Below are 13,642 nucleotides of genomic sequence, written 5' to 3'. Positions count from 1 at the left end.
AAACTAAAGTTAGAGTCCAAAATCTTTAAAAAGAAATATATGGGATGATTGGTTGGGGCTGTAGATGCTCTGGACAGCCAAAATTTAGTCTACAGCTATATATATTAACCAATCGAGCTTTGCTTTCATTAAAAAACTCACAGCAAAAAAATGGTCGTAGAGAGTTTTATTTCCAGAACAAAAAATTAGTGCTTTAGAAATCTACAACAAGGAAATGTACAACAAATAAATCTACAGATTAAATTCTACAGCAAAAAATATAAAGTTACATCACTTACCAATCATCCCCATAGTGGTTCTAGAAATCAATTTTTCTACAGTTTTAGGTTTAGTTCTTTAAATCTTAAAGCAAAAAATCCAAAACTACAGTCTCTACCAATCTAACTTATAGCTAGATACCAAAATATCAATCAGTATATCTAATATATATATATATATATATATCAATTAAAGTTACTTATATATATATATATATATATATATATATATATATATATCAATTAAAGGAGTATAATGTGCTATATATAATAAGTCTACGAATGAATGTGAAATAGATTCCATATCTTATGATTATTCATATTCTTATTTATATTTATATTCTTATCCATATATTTATATTCTTATCCATATATTTATATTCATATTCTTATTTTCAACCAAAAAAATGTTGCAAGTCTTACAACAATCCATCTCCTACATTGGATCAAAACTAATTATTTAGGTCAAAACTTTAATATTCGAGATTTGAATATGTCATTGAATAACCCTTTACTCCATACTCCAAAATAATGTTATTCAGAACTAAAAAATATTATATAGAAGAAAAAGCTACACATTTAAGAAAAAGTCGATTTGAGTCACATGCATGATCGAATTATCATAGCATTTAATATAAGAAATGAAGGAAATGGAGATTTGAGTGTGCATGTATATGCCAAAGATCAACACGAGTTTTTGTTTTTCATGTGTATAAAGTGAAGCGAGGCGGTCAGGTCAAGAACTTATCCAAATGACATACACAGAGGGTGAATTAAATGTAGAAGAAGCAAAGTTTATCCACAGCATCTGTAAGAAAAGACACGTGGCAGAGTGGAGAGAGCTGAAGCCGGCGACAGAGCCACGTGGGGATCACGTGAACCCATCTCCTTTCTCATCAGAAGTTGGTTATATAACAGACCGTTGGGGAGTTAGGGCAAAACAAATAAGAAAAAACCAAAGTCATCATTAATTAAACTATACATTATCCATTTCTATCTTACTAGTTCTCTCTCTCACTCAACAAATCAACATCCTTCTCTCTGTCAAGAAAACTCATTGTAATTAAAATTTAGTTAATTAGTCACTAATTACTACATATATTGACCATTTATGGACATCAAGAAAACCAAAGCTCCTTCCTCATCTTCTTCACCCTCTTCGTTTGATCATTTGTTTGGCCCGAGAGGGTCAGCTGCCTCTGCTTCTTCTGCTTCGTCTTGTTCAACTATACTCGACTCCATTTTCCCTCCTCCGGTAATCTATATACTTTACATATGTTAGTATGTGCATATAACATGTATATTTCGATGTTGTATAGAATTTAGTTGAAAATTGTTGATTTTACATATCCATAACAACTATAATAAAACTGAAATATATATGATGCACTTTATGTAGATTTTCTGGAAATAAATTGTAATAGATAATTGAGGCTAAAAAAAAGATAATTAAGGCTTTTCATACAAAGTCGTAAAGAATTTTTCTTACTAGCTACACGACAAGTAAGCATAGAAATTATCAGATTCATGCATGGATCCTCTTATGGATACATATAAAATACCATGTGTCGGTGTATGTATGTATATGTGGTCCGGAGTTTTTTTTTTTTTTTATAATTGAGTTTGCAGATGATTTGAACCCATTCTATAATGCAGGTAGCAGGCAAGAAGGGAAATCACACTAGTATCATTTCTCAAACCACTGGTAATCTACGTTTCTTTTGTAAAAAAACATACACTGATTTTTCATTTTCTGTTATTGTTAGAATAATAAAATGGTAAATTCAATTCATATACCTATAATAAATTAATAATATATAGTTTTCTTCAGAAAAAGTCACTTATTACTTATTAGTCTTCAAAAATATTATTCTAGTTGAAGTGTAGTGTGTATATTGAAGCAAGACCGTGGGGATGATTGCATCAAACGATTGCTTAGTCTATAGTGATTCAAACTTTATACAATTTGATGAAGTGAAAAAATTCGAATATGATATATCATATAAGTTTTTTCGGGTGTGTGTTTCCAAAGATGAGAGAAGCAGTCATGAAAGAAGAGAAGCTTCGTATTTCAGCTCATCCATCTACTACGGAGGCCAGCAACACTATTCACCTCCACGAGCTCATGATGCCTCCTCCACTTCTCCATCACATCATCACCCCAAAGAAACTGATGATCGCACTGACACAACCGCCTCTGCTTCCAGAGGAAATTGGTGGAAAGGTATATACCGTTTTCATACCTTCTAGTAGTCTCTATTCCATAATAACTACATCAACTTATCAATAGATTGTTTCATGTGTCAGGTTCCTTGTATTACTAAGACCAACCTATAACTACTCCAACTGATGGCCAGATAAATCAACGTGACTTTGCTGTGCGATCTTTTTGGGTTTTGTTTTTATGTTCTTTTTTGTAATTATACAATACTGGGGATTAGTACGTTGGTTTAAGAGAGCAACTAATGAACCACATGTACCACATATGTATGGCACAAACCCAGTAAATAAAATACCCAGAAACTTAATAACAAGTTATATTCTTCATGATCAATACTCGTGTTTGATCAAATTAAATCACCAAAACCAAATACTACTACACATGTGTAACATTCTAGACTGGTTTTGAAGAACGTCTATTGCTCTCGGTCTGTTACTTTAAAGCAGAGTTTTTTTTTTCTGTTTCTATTAGGATGTAAATAAATAGGGCAATTCTATCGGATAATCATTTTTAAGTTTTTGTCACAAAAATATACCAAAAAAAAAAAGACCAAAATAATCATTTTTATTTTGAAAATTTTAATTTTAATTTTTAATTTTTTAAAATATGAAATCTTAAACCCAAAACTCTACTCTTTGACTCTAAACCTTAAATCTAAATTAGTTAATTCATGTATTTTTACCTTTTAATAAAAATTATTTTTGTGATAAAAACAAAAAAAAAAAAGTTATCGCAGGGCTCAAATAAATATATAAGATTTGACTAATTCAAGTTTTCGAGTAATTGAAATAAGAGGGAGCTAGCACCATCAGAAACAGAGCCGCAAAGAAAAACACATATACGAGTAAAGTAACGAGTGTACCGGATAAACCGAACTAAACCAATACCGGATCCAATCGCGCCATGCCGCAGGATTATTTAAAAACCGAGTTTAGATTCGGACCGAACCAATCATTTCTCAGCAAAGCTTCTTGTCCTAGAACCCTAGAACTCAACTCCTTCACAGTTCCAGTTCGTTCTTCGACCAATATGGAGGAGGATCTTGTCTTCTCTACCGTTCACTCCACGGTTTTCAAGGAATCCGAATCGTTAGAAGGCAAGTGCGACAAAATCGAAGGATACGATTTTAATCAAGGAGTCAATTACCCTAAGCTTCTCCGATCAATGCTCACTACAGGATTCCAAGCTTCGAATCTAGGCGAAGCGATTGATATCGTCAATCAAATGGTTTCAAGAAAGCTTCAAAGTTTTTTTTTTTATGACTGTGACATTGACCTAACATGCTGTTTGAATTGTATTGAAGCTAGAATGGAGACTTGCTGATGAAGCTACAGTAGCTGAAGAGGAGAATGAGTCCGTGAGGTGTAAGATATTTCTGGGGTTCACTTCGAATCTTGTTTCATCTGGTGTTAGAGAGACAATTCGATATCTTGTTCAGCATCATATGGTTAGTGATCTGTTTATGGATGTTAATTAATTGAGCTCTGATTTTGATCAGGGCCGGATCTTAGCACAGCCACTTGAAACATTAGCCCTGACCTCCAAAAAAAATTATGAATTGTTCACTTTTGTCCTCTAACCAGTTAATGTTTTATGAATTATGAATAGATATAAGAGCTATGAATGGCGTACATGCAACTCCAAGAAAGACAGGGATGATCATTCTTGGAGGGGGCTTGCCGAAGCACCACATATGTAATGCCAACATGATGCGTAACGGTGCGGATTACGCCGTGTTCATAAACACAGGGCAAGAGTTTGATGGGAGTGACTCAGGTGCACGCCCTGATGAAGCAGTGTCCTGGGGTAAAATAAGAGGATCTGCTAAAACTGTCAAGGTCTGATTCAAAATCTTCTTTGATCTCTCTTCACATCTACACTATGTTGTTCTAGAGTTAATTACATTTTTTTTTTATGATGGATCATTCTTGTAGGTGCACTGTGATGCTACCATAGCTTTCCCTTTGTTGGTTGCTGAAACATTTGCTTCAAAGAGAGAACAAACCTGTGAGCCCAAGACCTAAGCACTCAGATTGTATTTGATTAAAATTTTATTTTATTTATTTTAAGTGTCGTTTTATATTTTTAATGTATAAGTTTTGTTAAATTTTCTAGTTTTATCCTTATTTTTTTATTTTATTAATGTTGCTGAAATATATTTATTAACATATCTATTATACCTTTTAGTTATACAAGAAAAAAACAAACTAAAGAAAAATAGTAAAAAAAAACAAACAAAATCTTATTGATTATATGCTTTTAATATTGTTGTTGCAAATAATATTATTTGGAAACTGAAGGTGGATATTTTTCTTATGGTTATACTAGATTTCTAGTTTGTACTTAGATTCATGAGAGGACAAAGATTCTTTATGTCTCATAAAGAATATCCATTGATCATTATGACATTCAATGATTTGAGTTTTTCAACTTGGAGTTCAATGATTCATTATCGCTTCTTCTATTCAATCCAGATTTTTTTCATGATACCTAGTTGTTAAAGTTTTCATTTCCTTGATTGTCGGCAAAAAGATCTTTCAATCATCAAAAAGTCCTCTTGGTCTAGCTGACCTACCTTCAACTTTGTCAAATAATAAAATTTATCATATGTTTTTGTGGTCATGGTATAATATATTTATATAATGGTGAAATAAATTACTTATCGTTCACTTTTGTTTCATATCTTCTTGATTTTGCTTATTGTTTATGGATTGTCTCTTACCACCTTCTGATCTCATGAAAATGGATTTTAACATTGAACCATTGAACTCGTGGGCAGAGCCGGACCTGAGAATTCAGGGGTCCCAAACGAAATTAAAAAAATTATATAACTTCATCCAATTTTTTTCATAGAAAAACTAAATTTTAGTTATTTCTTTTAAAATAATTGTAAATTTTGCAATTTAAAAATAAAAATAAATTTTTTTTAATATTTATAATATTTTTTGATATAAAAATTATAATTTTACATTATTTTATAAATTACATTTGTTATTTTCTCTTGCATTTTAATATTTTATCCATTATCATATTAATATATATATATATAAGGTTTTTTAAAAAGGGGCCCCACAGAATGGGGGCCCATACAAATGTTTCAAATGTGTTGGGCTTGGGTCAAGCCCGGCTCTGCTCGTGGGATGCAAATGCAATGTATAAGTGATCAGATTTCTCATAAATGCAATGAAATGAGATAAGAGACTTCACAACACTGCACTTGCATTAAGCTAGGCTCTATATACGTTATTGGCAACCACAAAACCTTTTTAGATGGAAATGAAAACCCGAAAAATCGGCATCACTTAGCTCTCCTAGGTCTTAAGCTAACTTCACTGAACTTAAAAGTGTAACAAGGCACAAGAGGGATGTACTTTTGCTACTTTAACCCGTTTTCTTGTCTTTACCTTCTTTTTATGATGTTGGACTCTTACTTTTTTGCTATGTGGAGGGAACGTTGAAGTGGAAGAGCCATGAGATCACAAACGCAAAGACCATACAAGCTAAAAGGAAATTCAAGAACCGGTGACCTTGCCAGAAGCTTCTAGCTTCCGCCAACCGTGGACCAGATGTTCTCATAGCTTGCGTCATTGTACCATTTACTTCACTCCGACTATTCTCAGTCTCCGGCTCAACGGTTCCAATAACATTACCAGCAATTGACCCGCATACTTCACAGATCCTGATGCAACCAAACCATAAAATCACATCACAATAAAAAAAAACATGAGTTATAGTCACACTAAAGCATCATTCACTCAAGAGAAGACAGCTTTCTAAATATAGAAACATTCCGACAAAATTAACCAAATATTCAGACAATATAGTTTTTCTTACTTGTTTCCTTTGATCTTGAACCAAGTCTCAGCACAATGTTTATGAGCAGCAGCGAGATCATTTTTGCAAGAACAACCAAGCTCGATAGGAAAACCGGATTCAAGATTCACTGACTCCAAGCTCATGTGACAGATTCTGCAATCTTTCTCATCTTCCGACAACAAATGTACCGGTTTCTCAGGCAAACCAAGCTCCAGATCTACTTCCACTGAACACACGGACACGTTAGATCTCCTCTTTTCATCCTTCACCATCTCATCTTCCTCCTCCTCTCCACTGGAGCAGCTCTGATGAGACTCTCCGTTGCTGGTGCTGAGTTCTTTTCTTTTTCTGTCGTCGTCATAGCTACTTGAGCCATGGATTGCTTTAGCGGAGACAAGAGTATCAAGATGTGGCTGTACGGGTTCCATCACCCACCAAGATGATGAATCCTCCTCGCAAGTTGTAAGTGATCTTTGAATCTTGTCAGAATCTCAAGGCAAAGTTTCTCTCGCTCTACTTCGCCTGGTGGGACATATACTAATAAACAAACCAAATCGGGACACGAGACAAACAGTGACTCACTGACTCCTCGTGTACTCTGTTTCTTCTGTTCAGAGTCTGTTTAATGATTTTGTATTCTCCAAAAACACACAGAGAAGAGAATCATATTTATTTTAATTTAGGTTATTTCAACATAAATTAATATACATTATTTTATAGTGTATTCATATCTTATTAGATATAGATTATGAATTATTAAAAAGACAATATCATTAATATCACCTATAATTCCTCACATATATTTTTGTGACTTTTAACTAATTTAGCTATTCAAAATTAGTTTAGCATCTGTTATGTCTTTTTATTGTATACTTTATAACTTTGGATGGTATTTCGTAGTGGTTATTTTAATTATATATTATATAATATAATAAAAAATGATTATAAACTTTATATAAAAGGGCATATTTGAGAGAAAGTTATTTTCAATGGGAAAATGTATCTTAGACAATTAATTTGTCTAAATCTATACCCTTTGGAATTATTTGAGCAACTTTGCTTTCTTATAACTACTCAAGAACTCTAGTGACTTTTTTTAAACTAATTTCGGTATTTAAATTAAATTAATATAATTTATTTTGCTATATAAATTATGAATTCTTGATAACATTAATGGCTTCACTACAAGCATATCATCATGACAAACTCATCGAAGAAAAATCTCAAATCTATTTTTTGGTTTACTATAACCATTATGGTGATATTATCATTGATATGTTCAGAAGGTTATAAAATTCCCATTACAGGGCCGCTAATGAAAGTCGAAATTAAGAATAATAATACATATATTCTTGATGTGCATTGTAAATCAGCAGACGATGATATAGGGTCGCGTGCTCTTAAGAACGGTGAATCATATCGTTGGCAGTTTTATGTTAATTTTTTTAATAGTACACTATACTTTTGTGAATTTCATCAAGGTAAAGTAACCAAAGGTGTGTTCGACATTTACGATGCGCTTAGAGATTTTAAAAGATGTACTCGATGTACATGGATGGCAGAGACTGATGGTGTTTACGGATTTAGTGAGAAGAAACCACCACCAGCCGCAGTGTTTTATAAATGGTTAAATTAGTATAATATAAGTAATTTAATAAAAGTATGTAATGCAATTTATTAAAATATAAATAAAATAGGACTTACCTTTTAACTGGTAAGTTTTATTTAATTTATTCATTTATACTTTAAAATTATATTTTATATTTTTGTAATGGTTTAAATAATTTCAGTGATATTTTATCTAAACCTGTATTATTGTTGATGAACTAGTACTCGATCTAGAGGCACTTTTGAATAATGGAACCAGCTTGAATTGTAGATGTTTGTGGAGATTTCGACACATTAATAGTGAAACTGTGTATCATCATGAACCCCACTCAAAAAAGGACTCTAAGCCCTAACCAACTTGAAAGATAAAATGAAAAAGCCTCTTTGACACATTCAGAATCAGAACAACAGATGAAAGCCAACACTCAGAAAGAAACCTGATATCAAACTAAACTCGTTCCAACCACCCACTTGTTCTATTGGGAGAGACAACAAACAACGGCCGCCTTCATCATCGCAGGGAGACAATGATGATTAAAGTAAATCATATCTCATCAGCGAGATTTAGCTTGTGGCGGGTATGGCCACGGGCTTTGAGTCCTCTGCCTTTTCATGTTCCTTGTTCAGCAACTGAAACATATCATCCCAAGAATAAGTTCACAAGAAAAGTAATCAGCAGTGCTTAGAACATAGGAGAGTGAAAGAGTTATGATCTGACCTTGTTGTTGATCAAGTTGTGGAGCGCAATTACACTTCTGATGAGGGACGATAAATAGATAACGAGCATCATGTCATTTGTTTTCACTGCACGTAATAAACTCAGTAAGACTAATGCATCCAAGAAGTACAACGATAATAACACTGACGAAAGAAACTCACCTGAGAAGGCCTTGACCAACTCGTTCACATTCAAGTTCGGAAGCAAGTTGAAAACGTCCTGTAGGTTTTATTATCAAATGTTTTATCAGCTAAAAAAATCTACTGCAGCAGACAGTGACTATAAAATTGCAAAGAGCAAAAATCACAAAGTTTTGGATAATGCCCTGAAGTTATAACCATAATCTGTACAGTTAAAACACATGAAAATTCTAACCTGCAGATGGTATAAAATCTCATGATTTAGAGGGAGTTTCCCATCAACTACAAGGTCAAGGTAACTCCGGATCTCCCGGAGACGTGCATCCAGCCCCTTCAAAGCAGTAAGTTTCGCAGTGACCTGGTGCAAAATACAATTTCACATTATTTCAGTTTTCAAACAGTAACCATTTTGTTCATATAACAACTTTGCAAGAACAGCGATATGAATCCTCCAAGCACCAGCCATCATGATTTCACGACTAAAGGGAAGATAATGAAACGTTGAAATATTGTGAAGTCAAATACCTCAGTCGCAAGGGTACTGATCGTTGTGTCTTTCACATCCCTGAGCAAATGTTCCACACCTATTAGAGAACAAGGAAAAAAAAAAACAGGCAAGTGTCATAATACCTTCCTCAAATCCAATCATAAAACGATTTTATTGACCAGACTTGTAAACCTTGTAGACATACCAATTTCCTCGACTTCATGAGCGGCTATTTCTGTGGAAACATGAACGAAGACTTTCTGGCTTTTCTGAGTCGCATTCTGAAGAGATAATAGTCAAGCTGGTTAAATATAAGGACACAACTGTACAAAACGAAAAGATTAGGAAGCGTATGTTACCTCCTTGACCTCCTCCACTGCATAGTAAGCTTTAGTGGGGATCCCAAGTTCTTTAGGCTGGACATCAATTATAACCAACACTGGATTTGGAACATAGCTGCAGCACCAACCAAAAGCAAAACGAAGCTTCTTAATTAACAATCAAAATGCTCTACCCTAACTTAAAACTAACCAGTCAATCCTCAATCCATCTCCCATGTCAACAAAACATAATAAGAATGTGAATGATTAAGCTGGAAAACTAACCCACTGAACAACGCGTGAACATCCAAATCGTTCTCCCGAAGTTTAGGACCTGTGCTGTACCAACCTACAACATGCTCCTTAGCTGAAAATCAAAGATTTTTCGTTAAAAAACATGCTTCCTTCATCATTATATATAGTATCTAAGCTTTAGCCTTTCAGAGAAGAAGTACCATTAATTCTCTTGAACATGTGGAACATCGACTCATGGTAGTTATGATCAAGAAACCATATACTCGGATCCTTGTCATCCTCCTCGAACGGCACTACAAAATCAAATTCACCAAATTGTCACTCCTGTTGACGTGTCCAGAGATTAAAAATCATCCAAAGATTACATTTTTTCATTCAATCCAACTCCTAACCGAGCTCAATCGAAATCCAAAACCCTAAATTGAGATCTGAGAAAGGTAGAGGCGATACCTGCGTAGCTGTTGGTGACGTCGACGACGCCGCGGGAGCTGCTCCCGAGGAGAACGCCGACGACGCGCTTGCGCGAGTCTTTGGCGACGCGGTTGTAGTGGTCGACGATGCTGAGCAAGACGAGTGGGTGAACGACGACTTTCTCGATGGTCCTTGCTGATATCTGCTGCGTCTTTATCACGTCCATGTTCGGAGAATCGACCTTTGCCTTGCTACTAGTGATTCCGATCAATGGAGAAGTTCCGATCTGGCGGTTTCGCGACGGAGCTTCTAAGCTTTTGCTTCTTCTTCAGGAAAACTCTTCTTCTGAGCTAATTGCTACTCTTTTTATTACTACTCCTTTCTGGATTGGGCTTGTAAGATGATAATGGGCTTAAATCTTAAGCCCGATATGAAGAGGCTGAGAGATAACCGAACCGAACCAAATGGAAATAACCGAAGCAGTGCTTGTGTTTTAAAGACCAATCCCTTAATTGAGAGAAGAAAGATTCTTCAAATTTATATGCCAAAGGATTTAATTAACTAGAGTATTTTCAACCTATTGCAATGGGTTTTTTTTTGTAATCTTTTTTTTGATAATATTCTCGTATTTTTTTGATAAATTGTAGTTGTACACATAGGCTGGAATTGGAATGTCATTTTGTGGAATAAAACTATTTGGAATGGATCCACGTGTTTCCATAAAATGTTTACCAGTTACATGAAAACTTTTTAGAAACAATTCCATATATCCTATTTTTGGAATGGAACAAAACAAGTAAATCCTTTGTAAATTTTGTTCCTTTTATTCAAGATCATAATCCTTCGTGAATGAGTGGAATGCTATTCCAAAAATATTTTCAGTTCTTATTCCATTTAATTTATCATTCCATTTTTTTATTCCAAAAATAATCATTCCTTTAATTCATAATATTCCTTCTATGAATAAGTGAATAATCAGTTACACCCATTTACTAATCGTAGAAAATGGTGTAACAAGGTTAATTAATGTTTTAGCTAAAAAAACACACAATAATAATGGCTCGGGATACGATTATAGTTGTTAGAGCATCTTTATCCCATTTTTTTTTCTTTTTTTTTATTTGATTAAAAAAAAATTAAAAACAAATCAATCGCGAACCGCCATGTGTCGGTAGGGTCCGCGAATAGTAGAAGCAACAAACAAAATACGGAGCCTATTTTGCAGCTGAAAACATCGTTGCTTACCATTTTTGTGGGGTCCATAGGGTTAAGCACCCCATTTTTTTTTTGCGCGATAATGCTGCTCTTACAAGTCCCAGTCGCATGATAGCTAGATGTCACTACAACTTCTAAAGTGCTACTACACCAACCTAGCTAATCCATTACACCGAAAATATTTGATATTTTATTCATGAATATTCTTTTGAGTTTTGACACCAATGTTAATTCTAGCACATCATCTTCTGATCGGGTTCTTAGCATATAACTCCGCATATTTGGGTCTCATGTTTTTTTTTTTTGGATTCCATTAGAGTCGTTAAAATGAAAACACATTCATAGAAAGCTTAGTCGAAGATCCAACGGTGGATGTTCCATCTCAGCACCGCATGATGAGTATGTGGAAAACACCGTCGTATTGACATGCTCTCTTATGTATTCGTTGTAGCTCGCAGCAGTAATATTAGCTCTTTCAACCTTCGATAATGGGAAGAGTTGCAATGTCTCTATCACATTCTCCTCTTCTTCACGGCCTCCGAAAGTATCTAAAGAAAGAGGGAAAAAAAAAACACATTTTAGTACATGTGCATATATTGATATATACAATGTAACATGTCGAAAAATGGTAAATAGATCTTTATTAACCTTTAGGTGGTGTTTGGTGATGACATGGGTTGTGTCGATGTGAAAGAGAGAGATTTGTGTCTTGACGATGATCGTAATCGACGGTGGAGATTTTACGACGCTTTTGTCTTTCCCTAGCTTTATGGTTTTGGAACCAATAGAACACGTTCTTGCTCTCGATCTTACCGTAGACACTCAGCTCCGTAGAGATCTTTTGAATCTGGTCGGTGCTTGGTGTTCGTAGCCCCGCCTTGAACAGATCCGTCAGAAGTTTCACTTGCTCCACCGTTGGATTCCACCGTCCACACTTAGTCCCCGTTCCTCCACCTCCCATGTTGTTATTGTTACCTAAGCCTCTAGCTTTAATGGAGAATCCTTCTGACGACATTATTTCAATATATATTAACTAGTGTTTGGTTTGAATACGTTTTTGTATATGGGATTAGGTGTGTTAAGATGGACTTAGTGACGTGAATCTATGAAGGTTTGAATATATAGATATGATTTGATGGTATCTTTTTGAATTTTTGTATAATATGTTTTTTTTTGTTGTGATAACAATCAAAAGGATACAATAACGATAATAATAAAATAAATGTGTCTAACTTGTGTGTCGTTTACTTAGTGTTGTGTATTATAGATGTAGAAGAAATAAAACAGAATCAATTCGTTGTTTATTACGAAATGCATGCTTTTGTTTTTGGGATTCGAAAGAGGGGACATTTGCTAAAAACAACCTAAATATTCAAGTCAAACCTAAAAGTGTACCTCAATTTCAGTCAAATGGAAAGCCAACCTAAAGAGATAGTGAAAGTACTATTTAACCCTTATGAGTTATGACCAAATAAAAAAACAGAAATATATTTTACGTTTTTATCCTTCGGAAGTCTACACGTAATAAAAGAAGTCTACATATATATAGACTTCCTACGAAGTCTACCTTATAGACTTATTTTGGAGTCTACACTCTAATTTGATCTAATAATTTAATTTTGAAAATGTAAAAAAATAATTATTGTGATATTTTTAACTAATCATCAATATAATGGATAATATGAAGTAAATAAATTAAAATTTCATATAATTGAACAATTTTGAAGAATATATACTAATTTGGTTATCATGTGTTAGACAATGTTCATAGTTTAGAAACAAATGGTTCTAACATGTTATGTCTTTTAGTGATTAATTTCGTAGGGTTAGATTTTAGATTTTGTTTTGATTTTGTTTTATTAACTTAAATCTGCATATTAATGTTTAGTAGTTTATATTTTGTATAATTGAGACTTTTTGATTATCAAGCAAAACATTTAGGGTTTGAAATTTGTGGTTTAGGGTATCGTAGACCTACAATAAAGTATATTTATTTGAAGATGTCTTTTTAGTCTATATTTTTCAATTTATTTTACAAAAAATCATTATATTTAAATTAAGTTAAGTTCCTTAAAAATAAAAAAAATGAAATCATAAACTATAACTATTAAAAAATAAAGAAATAAATTTAGTAAATCATATATTAAAATTATTAAAATAATAAAGAATAAGCAACACTAATGAAATTATTATG

General features: G+C 33.6%; 6 protein-coding genes across 8 annotated transcripts; 3 read left to right on the top strand and 3 right to left on the bottom strand.

Moving 5' to 3' along the window:
• Positions 1 to 1,211: 1,211 nt before the first annotated feature.
• On the top strand, positions 1,212 to 2,804 carry LOC106325431. 2 transcript variants are annotated; one of them, XM_013763474.1, is made up of 4 exons: positions 1,212 to 1,508; positions 1,913 to 1,962; positions 2,290 to 2,481; positions 2,565 to 2,804. In XM_013763474.1, exons 1-4 carry the CDS (start codon positions 1,369 to 1,371, stop codon positions 2,579 to 2,581), a joined length of 399 nt encoding a protein of 132 aa, XP_013618928.1. In that variant the 5' UTR covers positions 1,212 to 1,368; the 3' UTR covers positions 2,582 to 2,804. The 2 variants fall into 2 exon arrangements, with proteins under 2 accessions (XP_013618928.1, XP_013618929.1); XM_013763475.1 differs by lacking the exon at positions 1,913 to 1,962 and having other exon boundaries at positions 1,212 to 1,512; positions 2,565 to 2,796.
• Positions 2,805 to 3,449: 645 nt separating this feature from the next.
• LOC106323134 (deoxyhypusine synthase-like) lies at positions 3,450 to 4,534 on the top strand. The gene is made up of 4 exons (XM_013761298.1): positions 3,450 to 3,705; positions 3,782 to 3,936; positions 4,094 to 4,316; positions 4,413 to 4,534. The coding sequence occupies exons 1-4, from the start codon at positions 3,508 to 3,510 to the stop codon at positions 4,500 to 4,502; spliced, it is 666 nt and encodes a 221-aa protein (XP_013616752.1). The 5' UTR covers positions 3,450 to 3,507; the 3' UTR covers positions 4,503 to 4,534.
• Positions 4,535 to 5,632: 1,098 nt separating this feature from the next.
• Positions 5,633 to 6,892, bottom strand: LOC106325821. Its single transcript, XM_013763869.1, has 2 exons — positions 6,313 to 6,892; positions 5,633 to 6,157 (listed from the first exon to the last, which is right to left on the bottom strand). Exons 1-2 carry the CDS (start codon positions 6,720 to 6,722, stop codon positions 5,917 to 5,919), a joined length of 651 nt encoding a protein of 216 aa, XP_013619323.1. The 5' UTR covers positions 6,723 to 6,892; the 3' UTR covers positions 5,633 to 5,916.
• Positions 6,893 to 7,495: 603 nt separating this feature from the next.
• LOC106323133 lies at positions 7,496 to 7,930 on the top strand. Its single transcript, XM_013761297.1, has one exon. The coding sequence runs from the start codon at positions 7,550 to 7,552 to the stop codon at positions 7,928 to 7,930; it is 381 nt and encodes a 126-aa protein (XP_013616751.1). The 5' UTR covers positions 7,496 to 7,549.
• A 219-nt stretch (positions 7,931 to 8,149) lies between these two features.
• LOC106324664 (26S proteasome non-ATPase regulatory subunit 7 homolog A-like) lies at positions 8,150 to 10,581 on the bottom strand. Of its 2 annotated transcripts, none has more exons than XM_013762620.1 (10): positions 10,273 to 10,581; positions 10,023 to 10,115; positions 9,853 to 9,934; positions 9,607 to 9,703; positions 9,453 to 9,528; positions 9,286 to 9,344; positions 8,996 to 9,118; positions 8,782 to 8,839; positions 8,621 to 8,706; positions 8,150 to 8,547 (listed from the first exon to the last, which is right to left on the bottom strand). In XM_013762620.1, the coding sequence occupies exons 1-10, from the start codon at positions 10,457 to 10,459 to the stop codon at positions 8,467 to 8,469; spliced, it is 942 nt and encodes a 313-aa protein (XP_013618074.1). In that variant the 5' UTR covers positions 10,460 to 10,581; the 3' UTR covers positions 8,150 to 8,466. The 2 variants fall into 2 exon arrangements, with proteins under 2 accessions (XP_013618074.1, XP_013618073.1); XM_013762619.1 differs by having other exon boundaries at positions 8,150 to 8,532; positions 10,273 to 10,580.
• A 932-nt stretch (positions 10,582 to 11,513) lies between these two features.
• LOC106326031 (WUSCHEL-related homeobox 7-like) lies at positions 11,514 to 12,523 on the bottom strand. Its single transcript, XM_013764071.1, has 2 exons — positions 12,097 to 12,523; positions 11,514 to 11,996 (listed from the first exon to the last, which is right to left on the bottom strand). The coding sequence occupies exons 1-2, from the start codon at positions 12,461 to 12,463 to the stop codon at positions 11,788 to 11,790; spliced, it is 576 nt and encodes a 191-aa protein (XP_013619525.1). The 5' UTR covers positions 12,464 to 12,523; the 3' UTR covers positions 11,514 to 11,787.
• Positions 12,524 to 13,642: the final 1,119 nt, after the last annotated feature.

This window comes from Brassica oleracea, chromosome C2 (genome assembly GCF_000695525.1).
Source record: "Brassica oleracea var. oleracea cultivar TO1000 chromosome C2, BOL, whole genome shotgun sequence".
NCBI classification, from domain to species: Eukaryota; Viridiplantae; Streptophyta; class Magnoliopsida; order Brassicales; family Brassicaceae; genus Brassica; species Brassica oleracea.
The sequence above is the reverse complement of the archived record's forward strand: the minus strand, read 5'-3'. Positions and strand labels throughout refer to the sequence as shown.